At 37.7% G+C, this 15,531-nt stretch overlaps 1 protein-coding gene across 3 annotated transcripts in view; it reads right to left on the reverse strand.

Moving 5' to 3' along the window:
- The window catches only part of PAPSS1 (3'-phosphoadenosine 5'-phosphosulfate synthase 1), a 49,485-nt gene that overhangs the window by 16,926 nt on the left and 17,028 nt on the right, over positions 1-15,531 (reverse strand). For all 3 annotated transcript variants that reach the window (XM_026668665.2, XM_026668666.2, XM_087962944.1), the window contains exons 8-10: positions 14,316-14,521; positions 11,629-11,764; positions 8,587-8,855 (exon numbers count right to left, since the gene is read on the reverse strand). In XM_026668665.2, the coding sequence (XP_026524450.1) occupies positions 8,587-8,855; positions 11,629-11,764; positions 14,316-14,521 (611 nt within the window). The remainder of the gene's footprint in view (positions 1-8,586; positions 8,856-11,628; positions 11,765-14,315; positions 14,522-15,531) is intronic.

A 15,531-nucleotide genomic window follows, 5' to 3' on the forward strand; every position in this document is an offset into this window, starting at 1 on the left:
GGGGAACTCTTAATACTGGTATATTTTCTATGTTTTCATGACAGAAAGATTCTTTTCAGTTGTCTCCTATACATCGAGATGCCTACTTTCTGCAAATAAATGCTAAATAAGAAAATTGGTTTCTGGGAACACGGTCTGAATTAATTGACTACTGAACTGCTTACACAGGATGATTGCACTTTACAAAACTTGCAAAATTGATTTGGCTAAAGCTTGATCAAGATGGCTTTAAACTTATTTCCGTATATACACATACTCATCATGTATTGGGGCAAGCAATGCCATCCAAAGGAATAAGAAATAGTAAGTCAAAAGAAAGTACGGTAAGTGATGATATATAGAAAAAGGAAAAAAGAAACGTAGCTAAACCAGAAGAAACTAATGGGGCTACAGAACTATTCAACTATTTATCTCCAAGAGAGAACACATTCCACCAGTTAAATGTAAGAAACAAATAAAGGGGTAGGACTGAAGTCTGAAATTGACAGACATGGGGCTCAATAATCTACTGAGTTCAACTGAACTTAACTCTAAATTTAAAATTAGTACCAAGAGAAAAATAAAGAGAGAAACACTACATAAACACAATCAAAACTTCCCTGCAAATGTCCCTATACTGTCAATCTAATATTGCCAATTCAGAACAAACCAGACCTGGAAATTTCCCTTTTGCAAATAAAATGTATGCACATGGCAGAGTTGTATGTATTGATATGTGCATATATGTGTCCTATTTGCAAGGATATTTGCCAAGTGTCCTCAAAAGGACACAAAGAATAAAAGGTTAACTGAATAACTTATTAGCATTTAATGGTCATAAACAAGCAATACCATCTATTGCTAATTACCTTCATATCCATTTATTTTTTCACATTTATTTTTATTTTTTTATTTTAAATATACATATACAAATAGACACTTATCAATTCCCTTCCTGCCTTCTGGTACAAACAACTATCATCACTACCCCAATAAGAACAGAGATAGTTTAAAAGTAACATACTATTATACTGGGAGAGGGGGGAGTAAAGGAAAAAAGGAGGAAAAAAACTAGATGGAAATCAGGCAAGAAAATACATAAAGTAGGGTAGGATAAGACAAGACAAAGGAGACAGAGAAGTTGTATTTAGGCATTACGCAGAAGGATGAGGAATACCTCATTTGGTTAGTAATATTTGTGGAAAAAAATTCTTTCATCAAGAGGTGATTAAAAACTGAGTAGAATTAACAATAAAATAATTGCAGATTATAATTTTCTAACCGATTGTAAGAGAGGAAAAACCCCTTAACAGTAGGAGCAGTTCAACAATGAAACCATTCATCGGAAGAAAATAGATGCTAGATATCTGCCTGTGATTCCTGCACTAAGAACATTTGGATTCGGCAGCCTAAATGATTTCTTACAACTGTAGGATTCCCTGATTCAAAGATAGGTTTGGAGCTTAAAGCAACATGCCATCCTGACAAATCAAAAACTGAATTTAAGAGAACTTTAAAATGGAACACTTTGGAGAATTACAAAATGCATTTAAATAGAAAGTCCCTGTACATCAACATGCAAACACTACCACCAAGAGCTACGTTATCCACTGCCAGAGATTTGCATCCAGACCAGAGAGAAAAATTCTGCAAATGGAAAGAGGCATGTTGCAAAAATTGTTTTTCCCTATCATCGTAAAATTTTGATTGGTGGAAGATACTGGAAGATAAACAAATACCGTATTTGCCGGCGTATAAGACGACTTTTTTGCCCTGAAAAACATGCCTCCAAGTGGGGGGGTCGTCTTATACGCCGGGAGGACTCCGACTCCCACTTCGAGCTTGAGTTGCAGCCGGGAGGGAGGCTGGGGGGGGGGAGCGGTGTGTGTGTGTGTGTGTGTGTGTGTGTGTGTGTGGCGGGTGTCACTCGCCACGCGCTGCGCAACCTTTCCCCCTCTTCCTTCCTTAGCGGTGTGGGGAGGAGAGGATTCGAAGATCCTCACGTGCGGCGTACTTTTCTTTTTCTTTTTTTCTTTTTGCACGCAGGTTTTGCATGCGGGCGGCTGTAGGTTAAGGATGGGGAAGCCCCCGGGTGGGTTATCAGGTTTTACGGTGCTTCCAACATGTGCGAACGGTGGGAGAGCGGAGAAGAGAGCGAGCGAGCGCCCCGCTGTGTGAAATCCTGCCGTCAAAGCAACACTGGGGGAGGCAGGGTATAAATTTACCAGGTTAATGTAGCAATGGTGATTAATGCCCAGAACATTGTTTGCGGGTATTGGGGTGTGTGTGTGTGTGTGGTGGTGGTGAGGAGAGGTTGTCCTTTGAATGCGGAAAAGTAGGTGTGACCTTGTGTAGGAAAATAAAGAGATCCTTTTAGCGTGTTTGGCTTCTTTGCCTCCCCTCGTTCGTTTTGACGTGGAGATAATGGCCTTCGGGCGGGAGGGGAAGAAAACGGTAGCTGGATCATTTCAAATTTCACTTACTCTCCTGCCTCACTTCAATATGTCTGAGCGACTCCAGATACTGGAAGACTTTTTGAATGAAAGTGTTACCTCCATTTTTTTTTTTAAAGAGGGCCACTTGGGGAAAAAAAAGATTCTAAGGAATTCCTTGTTTCTTGATTAAAGAGAAGGCATTGAATATACTGTTCCTTGGCAGCCTTTTCAGTGTCCGGTTTGGTGTGTGTGTTGTATGTGTGTGTGTGTGTGTGTGTGTGTGTGTGAGAGAGAGAGAGAGAGAGAGAGAGAGAGAGAGAGAGATCAGCTGTATTGAGAAGAGAACGTTTCCTGTGTTCTCATTTTATTTACAACATATTTTACGCTTAATGGTAAGCAATGAAAAATATTTTTAAAACTCATTTCTAAACTCCATAGCTATTTGCATATTCTTGGTTCAAAATTGGATTAGCTCATTTCAAAATTGTCCAAAGCAGAAAAGTGCGTCAAAAAAAAAAAAAAAGTGCAAAAGTGGAAGGTGTGTGGAAGAGGGGGTAGTCTTATACGGCGAGTATATAACAAACTCTATATTTTGAGTGGAAATGTTGGGGGGTCGTCTTATACGCCCAGTCGTCTTATACGCCGGCAAATACGGTACTCACAACTGTACCTCTTCATGCTTAGGACATTTAAGGATACACTTGGGATAGCTCCATTTTTCAGACTGTTGCAAGGAAAATGCAAGAAAGTTGACAATTTATTTTACAATAAGCATTCAGACCCTGTGTGAGAAAGTATAGTTTTGAAATGTATACAAAACTTAGTTGTTATCGTATATATATTCAACTTTCCCATGAATTCTGACAAATTTACTTTTCTAAAGAAATCACTGATTTTTCGATTATCTTTTGCAGCCATACTGAAAACAGTCTATCTGCTGCAAATATAATTGCCTAGTTTATTTGACATGTCATACTTTATAGAAAGATTTTTAAAAAAAAAGAGGAGGAAGAAAAATGTGACATGTTTAGATTTAACCCTACAAAACATCACCATCAAATCTGTACTGATGGGAAAGCTATGTTCCAACACTCGATAACTATATTGGTTAAGCAGATGTTTGTTGTTCTGCAAGTCATTTGCATTACAGAAACAAATCTGGTACCAATGTCTTCTAAATGACCTAAAGAAAATGATTAAAGGAAAAGTTTTCTTTTATTAGTTGGCTAAAAAACAATATTGGCAAACGGTTTTCTGAGGTCACTGGAAAACACAGCATAAATAGAAGAATGTTTCTTATTTTATTTGCAATCATAATTTAGGACTACAAGTGCAGATTTTCTTCATCTCCTTGCTTCCATGCCCTCTAAACATAGGAAAGAATACCCACATACATGGCATGGATTATTTTCAGTAGCCACAATAAAAATGACAAATACACAAAGAACATGAATGAAAGGAAAGGTTCCAATGAAATTATAATTGGTTTACATCCAGATGAGAGTCCAAAGGGTGAATAATTAACAAAAAATATTATTTTGGAATAAGCCATCATTTTAGACATGTAAAATAGAAATAGGATTAATTCTTTCCACTCTCCTCTCAAATATTATCTCAAAGCTACTACAGATGTTGTAGCTTATTCCAATACAAATAGGCTCCTCAAATCTTGCAGCCTTGAGGAGTTGAGATTCCAAAATGCACAGAATGCCATAATATACATTTTGCGGTTAATAATCTACCTTTCTTCAAGACATTCAAGGCAGAGTACATTATATTCCCCTTCTGCTGGACTTTGTCATACAATAAACTTTATGGATGAATGGAAAGTTTAGTCATTATATCATACCGGTCTTTTCACTGATTGCATGAAGGAACCAAAAATGTATGCAGCAACCCTAACAACCAACAAAGCTCTGAACTTGCTCCACTGTAATAATACAACACAATATAATAGAATTGAATGTTATAATAGCATTATACTAGAATAAGACTTAGAATTATTTCAGCTTAGTATTTACCCTCATATTGAATATTTTTAATATCATGTTTTGCTAACTTTGTCAGCAATTGCTGGATCAATAAGCATTATTTTTCATGTCAGAATTATGGAGGAATATCAGATTTTGATCAGATAGCTTATTCCACCGCTGTACTTCCAACCACTGAAAACTGTATCACATTGTTTTTTTATTAAAACAAGTTTTATTAATTTTTAAAACACACAAATTATCATTATTCATTACATGTTTAAACCTTTTTCCATTGTAAATTTAACAAGTCAGATAAATTATGATTCTGTTTTAAACCATTTCCATATAATATACCAAAACCTCTTATTCAATTTCTCTTTACTTCTCTTTACTCTTATTCAATATCATTATTATTATTTCATCTGATTCTTTCTGACTTAGTTACCATTATCTCATTCTATATTTCTACAAGTTTTTACCAATTCTCCCCCAAAAAAGACATATACACACAACACACAAAACATAAAAAAAATCTTTTGGAAAGTAACTTGGGCCCAGGTATCTCTCTTCATGGACTTCAATTATATTCATGCTCATCTTACATATCATTACTTATTTTATTTACCATTCTAAACCTTCTATATTAACTTCTCCACATATTTCACACTTCTTAATTCTACCTTAATTAATCATCTTAGTTTAAATCATTATACTTGTATCTTTTGTCCATTTTTATCATCCCTTTGTCTCATCCCTTATGAAAAAAAGAAAATCAGTTTCTCCTGAAATCATTAATCAGAGTATGATGCCTTTCTATCTCCCCCTAAGTTAATCAAATTAATCTTTAAAATAATATCTAATACCCAATCAGATTTTGCTTGGTACATTCTATCTAACTAATACATCCAACACAATTAAGTGCATAATTAGACAATAAATCCAAATATTAAAAAGAAATACTATAATAAAAATTTTATAATAACATCAATACCATAATTTTATTAAACTCTTTAATTAAAACAATATTCTAAACCTCTCCTATTATTAAGTTTTAAAGCCAATCATTTTTAAACATTTTAACATTTTAATCTCTTATCAACTCTTAAACCATTGCAATACTACCATCTCATCTTATGTACCTTGCAAAATCTTTTTTTTTTTTAAAAAAATTATACTTTATCCATTATCCATAAAAATTCCTTTTTTCCATTTAATTTCAAAACATTGTAGCTTTTCTCCACCTTTTCCCTTTCTTTCTTTTCCCAACAAACCTTTCTACCCCCTTCTTCTAGCCTCTGCCTTACCGGCTTCCCTTCTCTGTCGTATTTCTTTTCCCTTTGTTTACAATCATCATATTGGTTTTGCACTTTATTTTTCCCTTTCTTAAATGTTTTTTTGGATCTTAAGTCCTTAAATCCTTTAGTTTTCTTCTTTTCTCTTCTCTTCTTTTCTTTCTCTCTTCCTTTTTTCTGGATCAAATTCTGAGATTCATTAAAGATGGCTCCTTCCTTTCTTTCTTGTTCCTCTGCTGTCTTCATCTGTTGTAATTTTTGTTGATAATTAGTAAGCGCCATTTCTAAGAAAAGGAAAGCTTCTTCCACACCATCTTTACCATTTTTTTTGCTTGTTCATATTCTTTTCTTAGTTCCTCAACAGAAAGAGCCATTATAAATCTTTTCTTTTCTTTTCTCCTTCTTTCTTCTTACAACAACCAGAATATTCAAAAGAAAATAAAAAGATAAAACAGTCCCAAAGTTATCAATCAGTCCAAACCAAGGCAGAGTTCTCACTTTCTCCTTCTGGGGTAATATCAATCAAAGAGAAAGAAAGTCCAAATCTGTTTAAAATCTTATTACAATATATTCTAGTCTTCAAATCCTTAAGGCATCTGCTCCAACAAATCTTAGCATACAAATATTTTCTTCTTAATCCTCTCTCTTCCCACTCATCGCTTAAAACCAATTTCCACCTAAAAAAATAGGTTTCTTAATATCCAGTTATTTATTCCGTAGGAAAAGAGGGAAAGCTATCCTTTCAGCACCTTCAAGCAGCCGCTTTTTCCTCTTCTGGCAGGTATTATTCAGAGAATCATACTTTTCAGGAATTTTATTAAATATGTCTTAGAGTCCTAGGAGCCAAGAAAAACTTTCTCCTCTCAATCACTTTCTCCACTTCCTCCTGCGCATTCTTACCCGGCTGCCAGCTTCTTTGTGGCGGCCATTACGGACCGCCGCTGCACCGTCCTGGGAAAAGGAGTTCTGCCGGCCAGGGAGGGAGTCTGCAGCACCCCAAACCCTTCTCCGGATCCCCTACTTCAGCTGCCCCTGCAGGGCAGCCTAGCTCCGCACCCGGCTGGGTCGGAGCCCCAAAACGGCTAGCGCGGCAGGGATCGCGCAGCCGCAAATCCCTGCCGCCGCGAGGCCGACAAACCGGAAAAACAAAACTGTATCACATTGTTGAACTCTAAGACTGTGATAAGTAAGTTGTGCAAAACAGGAATTCATATGTCTATTTTGGAGCAGCCTATTAAGAGAAAAATACTTCTGCCAACTAGAAGGAATGATGGATTTCTCAAATTTAATATTCTCTCAAAGTACCAGATTTGTCCATCATAATTCCCAGACTACAAGACCAATTTGAGTTGGCTTTCTGCACTCCAAGTAACAAAGCTACAGCAAGAAACATAGGAAAAAGACAGAAGTATATCAAAAAGAGGTTTGAGCTATGTTCGGTATACAGAAGTCTGGAACCTACTTGGCAAATTGAAGGTTAGCATGATGTGTATGGTGAAGTCCCAGGGTTGTAGTAGTTCACATAAGCTTTCCATGAGCTACCCAGACACCCTCCAAATGTTTTCAATTAATTTTAGTTTAGGATGTAATGGAAGTAGAACTTTATTAATTATTAGGGAATAACCATTTTAATTACTCTGAACATACAGTATGTCATTCCAATTTTAATTCAATTACTATGTAAATTAAATCAAATTTAGCTTTGTCCTGATTTCACCCACATTGGAGTGCAATACCTGGCAATACCTAAAGGATATTCTGGCTCATAGTTTGAGAAAGAGTGGAACCATGTGGTGCTGCCATGTTTTCCCTGTCTATCAAATAGTACTGTATTGCTTCAACCGCTGGCATCAGCAGGAGGAAGCAACAGGATAGGATTAACATCTGAGCAAATAAAGTAAATAGCTCATGCTGCCTGGCTGATTTGGAAGTGATTCTTTTCTCAAGCCTCTGGCTGTTCCAAATGTCAGCAAAAGGTAACAATTGCAATGCAAAAAAAAAAAAAAAAAAAAGCTAAAGAACAGCATTTTTTCATGTTTGGAACACAATTATATTTCTATTCCAACCAAAGTTTTTCAATGCAAGTTTTTTCTTCATATACAGTACATCTATTAACACCTCAAGTTAACAAACCTGTGTAGTGAATTGCTTTCTTAGCATAATTATGTACAGATTGGAACAATTCTAAAAACAACTCATTTTCATTTTTGGACTAAGGGAGAAGTAAGATGATTTGTTTCCTTAGTTAATCATCTTATTTACTTCCCGAGTTTGCTCAGCAAGATAAATGATTTGAAGACAATAAAAATTGAAACACAGAAAGACAGGAATAGAAGCGACTTCGGTAGACAGGAAGCGAAGTGACATGCACAAGAATAGAATAGTAATGGTAGAGAAGTTCAATATCAGAAGTACCACCAACAATTCCAAATAAGATCTGGAAAAAGAGCATGATAATTTAATGCCATTTATGCCATTTCTTCAGTCAGTGTGCTCTCAATTGTTTATTCACACTTGTCTCAACTCCACATGCAGAACAGAAAGAAAACACTAGAATGAAGAGGAATTGGGAGCCAGCTGTTCAATTCTGGCTATGGCCCAGTATGTTAAGGACATTGTAACTTTGTAGAAATGAAAAGATGAAGAAACAGAGTAAGGAGCTTGTCTGTAAACAAGAAACTTCTGAAGATCAACACAACAGGACCTTTCCATTAGGGCCTCTAAACCAAATTTTATAAACAACTCATGGCAGAAAAATTCTGGAGAACCATGAAACATACGAAGGTCTTGTGGTGAAGCAGTGGTGCCTAGGGGAGACCGTATTGATAAATCAACTCAGGAAATCAGCTGAAATGAACAAAACAAATGGACGAAGGGATTAGCAAGATGTGGTATATGACGTCGTACCTCAGTTGGTCCAGCATACATCATAGGAGAGGGAAATATGGCCACAACAGTTGTTTCTGGATTCAATATTCCTTCCTCTAGCACTGCTGCATGTTGCTTCATTCGCCACATCAGAGGAACATCATCATCCTTTGTCCAACCACCCAGAGGATGCAAAAGCAGAACTGGGCGCCTGTAACCTCGATCCAGAAGCTGCTTATGAGTATCCTGCATCAACAGGGCATGTCCATTGTGCACAGGGTTACGCAACTGGAACGCAAAGACAGCATCTGAAGAAAGAAGGGAGAGATGTCAACAATTCTAGAAGTAACAAATCAACAGTTCTAGTAGCCAATGGCAAGTGGGCACCAATGTTTTATTCAACTGTTTGGCTTGTAATATAGAAAAAGGATGAGAAGGATAGCAATAGCACTCAGACTTATATACCGCTTCACAGTGCTTTACAGCCCCCTCTAAACGGTTTACAGAGTTCTCCTATTGCCCCCCAAAAATCTGGGTCCTCATTTTACCCACCTCGGAAGGATGGAAGGCTGAGTCAACCTTGAGCCTCGTGAGATTCGATCTGCCAAATTGCAGGTAGCCGACTGTCAGCAGAAGTAGCCTGCAGTACTGCATTCTGACCACTGTGCCACTGTGGCTCATGGTCAGAGATAGCCAGTTGCAGAGAGATGTCTCAATGGATCATCCCCCTAATTATTGCTACTGGTTGGAAGATCAGAATACAACATATAGCGATGAATGCTGCTAAGATGAACTATAGTTTTTCAGGTAATCATCAAAATCCTATAGTCAAGAATATTTGGCTTTCATTTCCCTCAAAGAGGATATTCTATCATGCTATGTCATCCCTATTTCATGTGAAAGATCTATCAATTCACTGCACATAAAGTACCTTGACACTGTCTACTAATATAAGCTGCGGGGGGATAGTACCAGCAGGAATGTTTAAATAGCTGCCAAGAAAAGTGCAAGCTAGCACTAAGGACATGAAAGATATCCAGCCTCTTAATGTATTTTCTTTGATCAATGTGATTTTTGTATGTCTTAAACTCAAACTGAACTGAACCCCACAGCTAAAGCAACAGGATTTCCCATCTACCATCCCCCTGCCAAAAGCAAACAAACAAAAACCCCAAAGGAGGGTTATCACCATTTTATCAAAGTGAAGAGAGGAAGCATACATGTAAATAAGTGAAATATGGTGATGGCAACATATTCAAAAGCTATTTCTCCATCCCCTGTGGCTGGCCATGGTAGGCCAATTCTACTATAAGCAGAGGTAAAAATATCTGCACACATGGACTGTTGATGCTGGAATAGGGCCATATTCTTCAACAAAATTATAAACTTGTTTATATTTTGCATGCATCCATAATTGTTTGCAAGTTATTGCTCATATTTACCGTGGAGAACTTCAGCAATTTTGTTCTGATTTCATGCTTGATTTTTTTTTGCCCCATAAGCATTCAAGCTATGCAAAAGTTAAGTTGTTCAATTTTAAACAATGAACTGCTTCTTTAAATCAATTTACCATCCAGTTTCTAGACAATAACTAGTTTATCAATTTTAAAGTAAATACTGCCAAGATCTCAGCTCCAATACATCCCAGGCAAGAGTTTTGAGATTGTGAACCCAAATGCTAATTATTTGAAGGAAATGTATGAAGCCAAAATTCCAAGGGAAAAATGCACACTTTAAACAGTTTGAGATTGAGACTGGCAGTCATCCCCCCCCCCCCTCAAGCTTAGAGATGGAGTGGAGGAGGGAGAGAATATTATGGTGATGTTCCTTGAGGGCAACAAAAGTTATAAAATATAGCCATCTGTAAAGAATTCAAAAGTCTTCATTAAGCAAGATACTTAAAAATTTAGGAGGAAAAACATAGAAGGGAAACGTGGTTACGTTTTAAGCATATCTGTACCAGATTAGCCATTAAAATGTTGCAATAGTTTGCAGTCATAAAACTGGGCTCTTGCAGATCCAGAACAAATATATTTATAATGTGCTTCTATTTTATAGTAGCAACTCTAATTTTAAACCCTCTTACCCACAATTTTTGAGTATTAATGTAGACACTGGTCCTGTTTTCCCCAGTTATAACAGCACAGAAAAAGCAATCTATCAGACTACTGTTGATCTGTTTCTTGTATTGCCATAATAACACAAACTGCAAAAATGCTACAGTGCAAACAAACTGACTGTACCATGGTCTTCTTCATTGCTAGGTTATAAGCCTAGAAAAGTCTTTCCAAAAGTATTTTTCTGAAACACTTAAAAACCACTTTTCACCGCTGAGCATAATAATCCTATGTTTTGTCGCCATACGGGCTGTTCCTTAGGAAGGGAGGGACAAAAATAAAGATAGCTAAAAGATGCCACATAATGTAATACAAAAATAAACTAAAATCTATCCAGATTACTGGCCACCATAGTCCCAGAGAGCCACTATGGAATAGGAAAGTATTGTGCAGGCAGTCAAAAAGATTTGGAAGTTAGGCTTTAGTGTACTGTTTTGGAATACCAAACCGGCCAGTTCAGAATGCAGTCAGAAGCAGTAAAAAAAAATAATGGCAAAACTTATTATGGGTGTGGGTGTGCTGCACCTCCTTAATAGTTATTAGTTTTTAGGATTAAAACCATAGAAACAGTGTTATGATGAAAATATAGATCAGATTCTATAGCAAGGGTGGGCAATTAATCTTCCCAAGGAGCCACATGAGAAACTGGGACTGTTGTAGAGCGCCAATGCACGCCCCCCAATGCTGCCCCACCCCCACCGAGATTCCTCCCCCTACTCCTGCCCTGCCCCATCTATGCCACTGCTCTGACCTAGCCGATGTCTCCTGCCCTGTCAATGTTGCTGTGTGCCCTGCTAATGCCCTCCCCACTGATGCCGCCCCTCCCGATCTCACAGACCATTCAGGGATAGCTGAAGGGCCATAAACTGCCCAGAGTCTGCTCCACAGCATTGTCCAGGGCAAGCTTCTAGAAAGTGACAGCCAGGTTTTCTGCTTTATTACCCATTGTCATTTAAGAACTCACCAGCATTCATGTCTTTGAACTTCTGCTTTAACTCAGCGGGTGTGAGACGATACTGGTCAAGACCATCGTTCCAATAAATTCGATCCAGGACTTGAAGATCACCACCAACAAGCCAATCCCCTTGTTCCATAACCATCTAGGAAACGTGAGAAAGCAAACTGCGTCCATAGCAATATAAGCGGGGACAAGATAACTTATATGAATAGTTGCTCTGAGCATCCTAAGAGAGGCCAGGTTAATCCATCCCAATATCTGGTATTGTTGTAACAACTTTTGTGTTGTTTTGTGCCATAAAATTACATGCACTAGCATACTAAGTTGTCCTCAACCTATAACCGGTCGCTTGGCGACTGTTCAAGTTACAATCTACCAAAGTTCTGACAGCTGATGGTCACATGACCGCATTTCGAGCACTTGCCAACATGTTTATAGTCATTTGCAATGTCCTGCAATCCTGTCACCACATTGTATGATGGTTTTACCACTTACTTCTGGTTTTGGGCCAAATTGCACCAAACAATGGATTCAAGCTAATGACCATAGCACTTGCATTTATGATTACTGTCGTTGCTTAATAACTGCTGCAAAAATTGTCATATAAATCAGGTCAGTCATGTAACCATTTTATGACTGTTACAACTTGTGACTGTATTGTACAGGCACCATTATAGTTGCAACTCAAGGACTACCAGTATCAAAATTTCTTATTAACTTTCCCCAACCATTTCTTATTTCCTCAAAATTTAGGTTAGCATGTCATGCTACGGTTTTCCTACAAACTCTTACGTTTTGCACTACCGTACATTGATTTATCCTATTGAAACCCGAAAAATAATCTGGAAAATATGTCTTTATATCTCTTCAAAAACTATGAGGCCATTATGTGCTGTGTTTGAGAAGACAGGATGGGGCTGATTTGGGGTTGATTTTGGCACTGAAAAGACCAATACAGACGAGTGGGTATCTTTATAGCATTAACTTAAATTGAAACATTGACCAAGGTTTTTTAAAAAATATCAAATTTCAGGGGGGCATAGTTAACAGAGCCTCTTTAAATTAACAATCCTTTAAAGCAGGGGTCCCCAACCGCCGGTCCGCGGACCGGTACGGTCCGCGGAACAAGTCTTACCGGGCCGCTGGTTGCTGGCGCCGCCATCTTTTTGGTAAAAAGTGCTTCCGGTGAGCTTTTCCGGTAGAAAGCTCACCGGAAGCACTTTTTCATCAAAAAGATGGTGGCCAGCGCTCGTGAGCTTTTCCAGGTAGAAAGCCATTTCACCCGAAAAGCTCACGGAGCGCTGGCGCCACCATCTTTTGACGAAAAAGTGCTTCTGGTGAGGTCACCGGAAGCACTTTTTCGTCAAAAGATGGCGGCGCCAATTGATGCCGGTACCGGGCCGCGGCGCCCAGCTGATGCCGGTACCGGGCCACGGCGTCAAAAAGGTTGGGGATCACTGCTTTAAAGGATTTAAAACAAAAGTTCCAAAAGAGCTCATTTTGAACCATTCACTGTCTTATAGTCAGACTGATCTCAGGGATAATTACTGTAGATAAGCCTATTGAATACTGAGTATGATCAAGAAAAAACAGGAATTATATCACTGACCCTGCTATAAATTAGCTTGAATGTAAATTTAGATTCATCATTACAATTAAGAGACCAGTTTAATAGATAATTTAAACTGCTTGTCAAAATAAAAGATGAATTGAAGTCTGGACTCTGTTATTTTAACCTGGTCATGGCCTGAGGCAAAAAGGGCATATGTTTTTTTCTGTCATTACTGCTGAATAATTCATTTCAGAGTGTTTCCTCTAGGATTACAAATCTATATTTATAAGCCAGATGACAGAAATTGCTGTCCAGTTCAATGACAGTCTATGCAGTTTACATGAATTTCTTTATACACAAAGATATGAAATCACTGCAGATTTACTTCAACAGGCATGAAAAGACTGAAGAGAAATGATTAATTTAACAAGAGGGTTATCTAAAAATCTATCAAGGTTTGTACCAATTTAGGACATGTAAAATTTTTCAACGTAATTTCCAAACTTTAGGGATACTCAAAAGTTGTGACATGCCTTGGGGATTATGAAGATATTTTGGTTACTTTAAATATAATTTAGATGTGCTTGGTAAGCAACTACATAAATATCATAACTTTTTAACATTTTATTTGTTTCATAATAGGGCAGAGGTCGTGGTGCAGTAGCCTAGAGGTGGAGCTCTCACCTCACAATCAGGAGGCTGTGAGTTCCATCCTAGGTTGCGCCAGATATTTCTCTCTCTGGGCACAATGAGTAAATATCAGCTGCAAACTCTCCATTGGCGACAGGAAGGGCATCCGGCCTATAAACACTCAGCTCCATTCAGTTGCCCCGATCCCACCCCCAAGGGATTACGGGGTCATTAAAAGACAAAAAAAATAATAGAGCAAAGGTCTCCAACCTTTCTGGTTCCACGGATTGGCAACAGCGGTGGCGGGTGAGGGGATGGTTTTGTGAGCGCAACCTAATCCTACGCATGTGCAAATGAAACATGGCACGCTCATCCAGTACCGGTCGAGGGGTTGGGGACCCCTGCCATAGGGAACATACTTCAATAATCTTAGTCACCAAACTTATTTATAACCATATTTACATTATAGAAGGACTCCAGATTAATGATAAAATTAACCAGAAAATGCTACCTTGATATATGGGTGCTCTTTGCATGTTGTTCCCCACTGTCTGGCACAACGTTCCTCTTTTCGGTACTCGTAGAACTCCGGATTGCGAACAATAGCCACGCGCCGATCATCATACAGCAAGGCAAAAGCTGTGCATCCATCCAGTCTCTCCTTGTCCTCTTCTGTAACTGCCAAAACTATAGGCACTGATAAATTAATGATTCCACCTAAAGAAAAAAGTAACAGACATTTAAATTACAAGGATCTCTGAAAAAGAGATTCTCTGAAAAAAATTAAAATTAAGAATTAGCAAACCAGAACAATCAATTCCAAAAATTCAGAACAATGTACACCTCTTCTTGTACAATTCATTTCTGGAATGAAAGAACATGACCCAAACCTTTGGATCAGTTGGTTCTGAAAGAGGAATGGAACATTTCAGGGAATGGAACATTTCAGAAGCAGACCATATGTTGTGCACACAATTATTCTAATCTACAGTGTTCTGAGAGTATATCAACCTTTGATGATGACTAGATTAAATCCGTTGCCTGTTCTATTCTTGAGGCATAGACCTGCTTAGCAGTTTCTGGATTTTCATTCCTCCCCAATGTGATCAGAGTAACAAATAATAAGCTACAGTTCTACTGCTCTAGGACAGCAAATGAGAGATTCCTTTCTCTGCACTTGCAGAGTATGTTTCATTCCAGCATTTCATTTTCTCTGAAAAGCAAACAGCAGCTGTTGATCAAACCCTTTGTTGGTTTGCTGCTGCAATCTTTTCAGGGTTCTGGAGCAGTTGCAATTATCACTGAACCCAAAAGAAAAAAGATCACATGAAAGGATAGATCACCCATATTCCTAACTTCTGAAGATACAAGCATTCCAGACTGGGTATTCAAGAGTCATTTTACCATACAAAAATGAAGAATGTGATCTTTTGAGTTCAAATCACCAGCATTTTCCAATCATATATTATAAAATTGCTACAATGGCAGGTTTGGCTTTATAAAATCTTTTATTTGAAAGTAAACTTAACAGAAATATTACAAAGGCATTATTAGTATGGTAAAGCTAATATGCAAGAAATCCATCAATGTTAATGTTACACCAATAATAATGTTATTATCAATGTTATTAACAGTTCATTATTTCAAAACATGAATTTACCATAATGATGAAAAAATATGCTTTAGCCCAATAGTTTAAACATATATTAATAATTGGTTTTTTTTTT

This window comes from Notechis scutatus, chromosome 4 (assembly GCF_049901735.1).
Source record: "Notechis scutatus isolate UNSWTSFEM ecotype Mainland chromosome 4, rNotScu1.2, whole genome shotgun sequence".
Classification (NCBI taxonomy): domain Eukaryota; kingdom Metazoa; phylum Chordata; class Lepidosauria; order Squamata; family Elapidae; genus Notechis; species Notechis scutatus.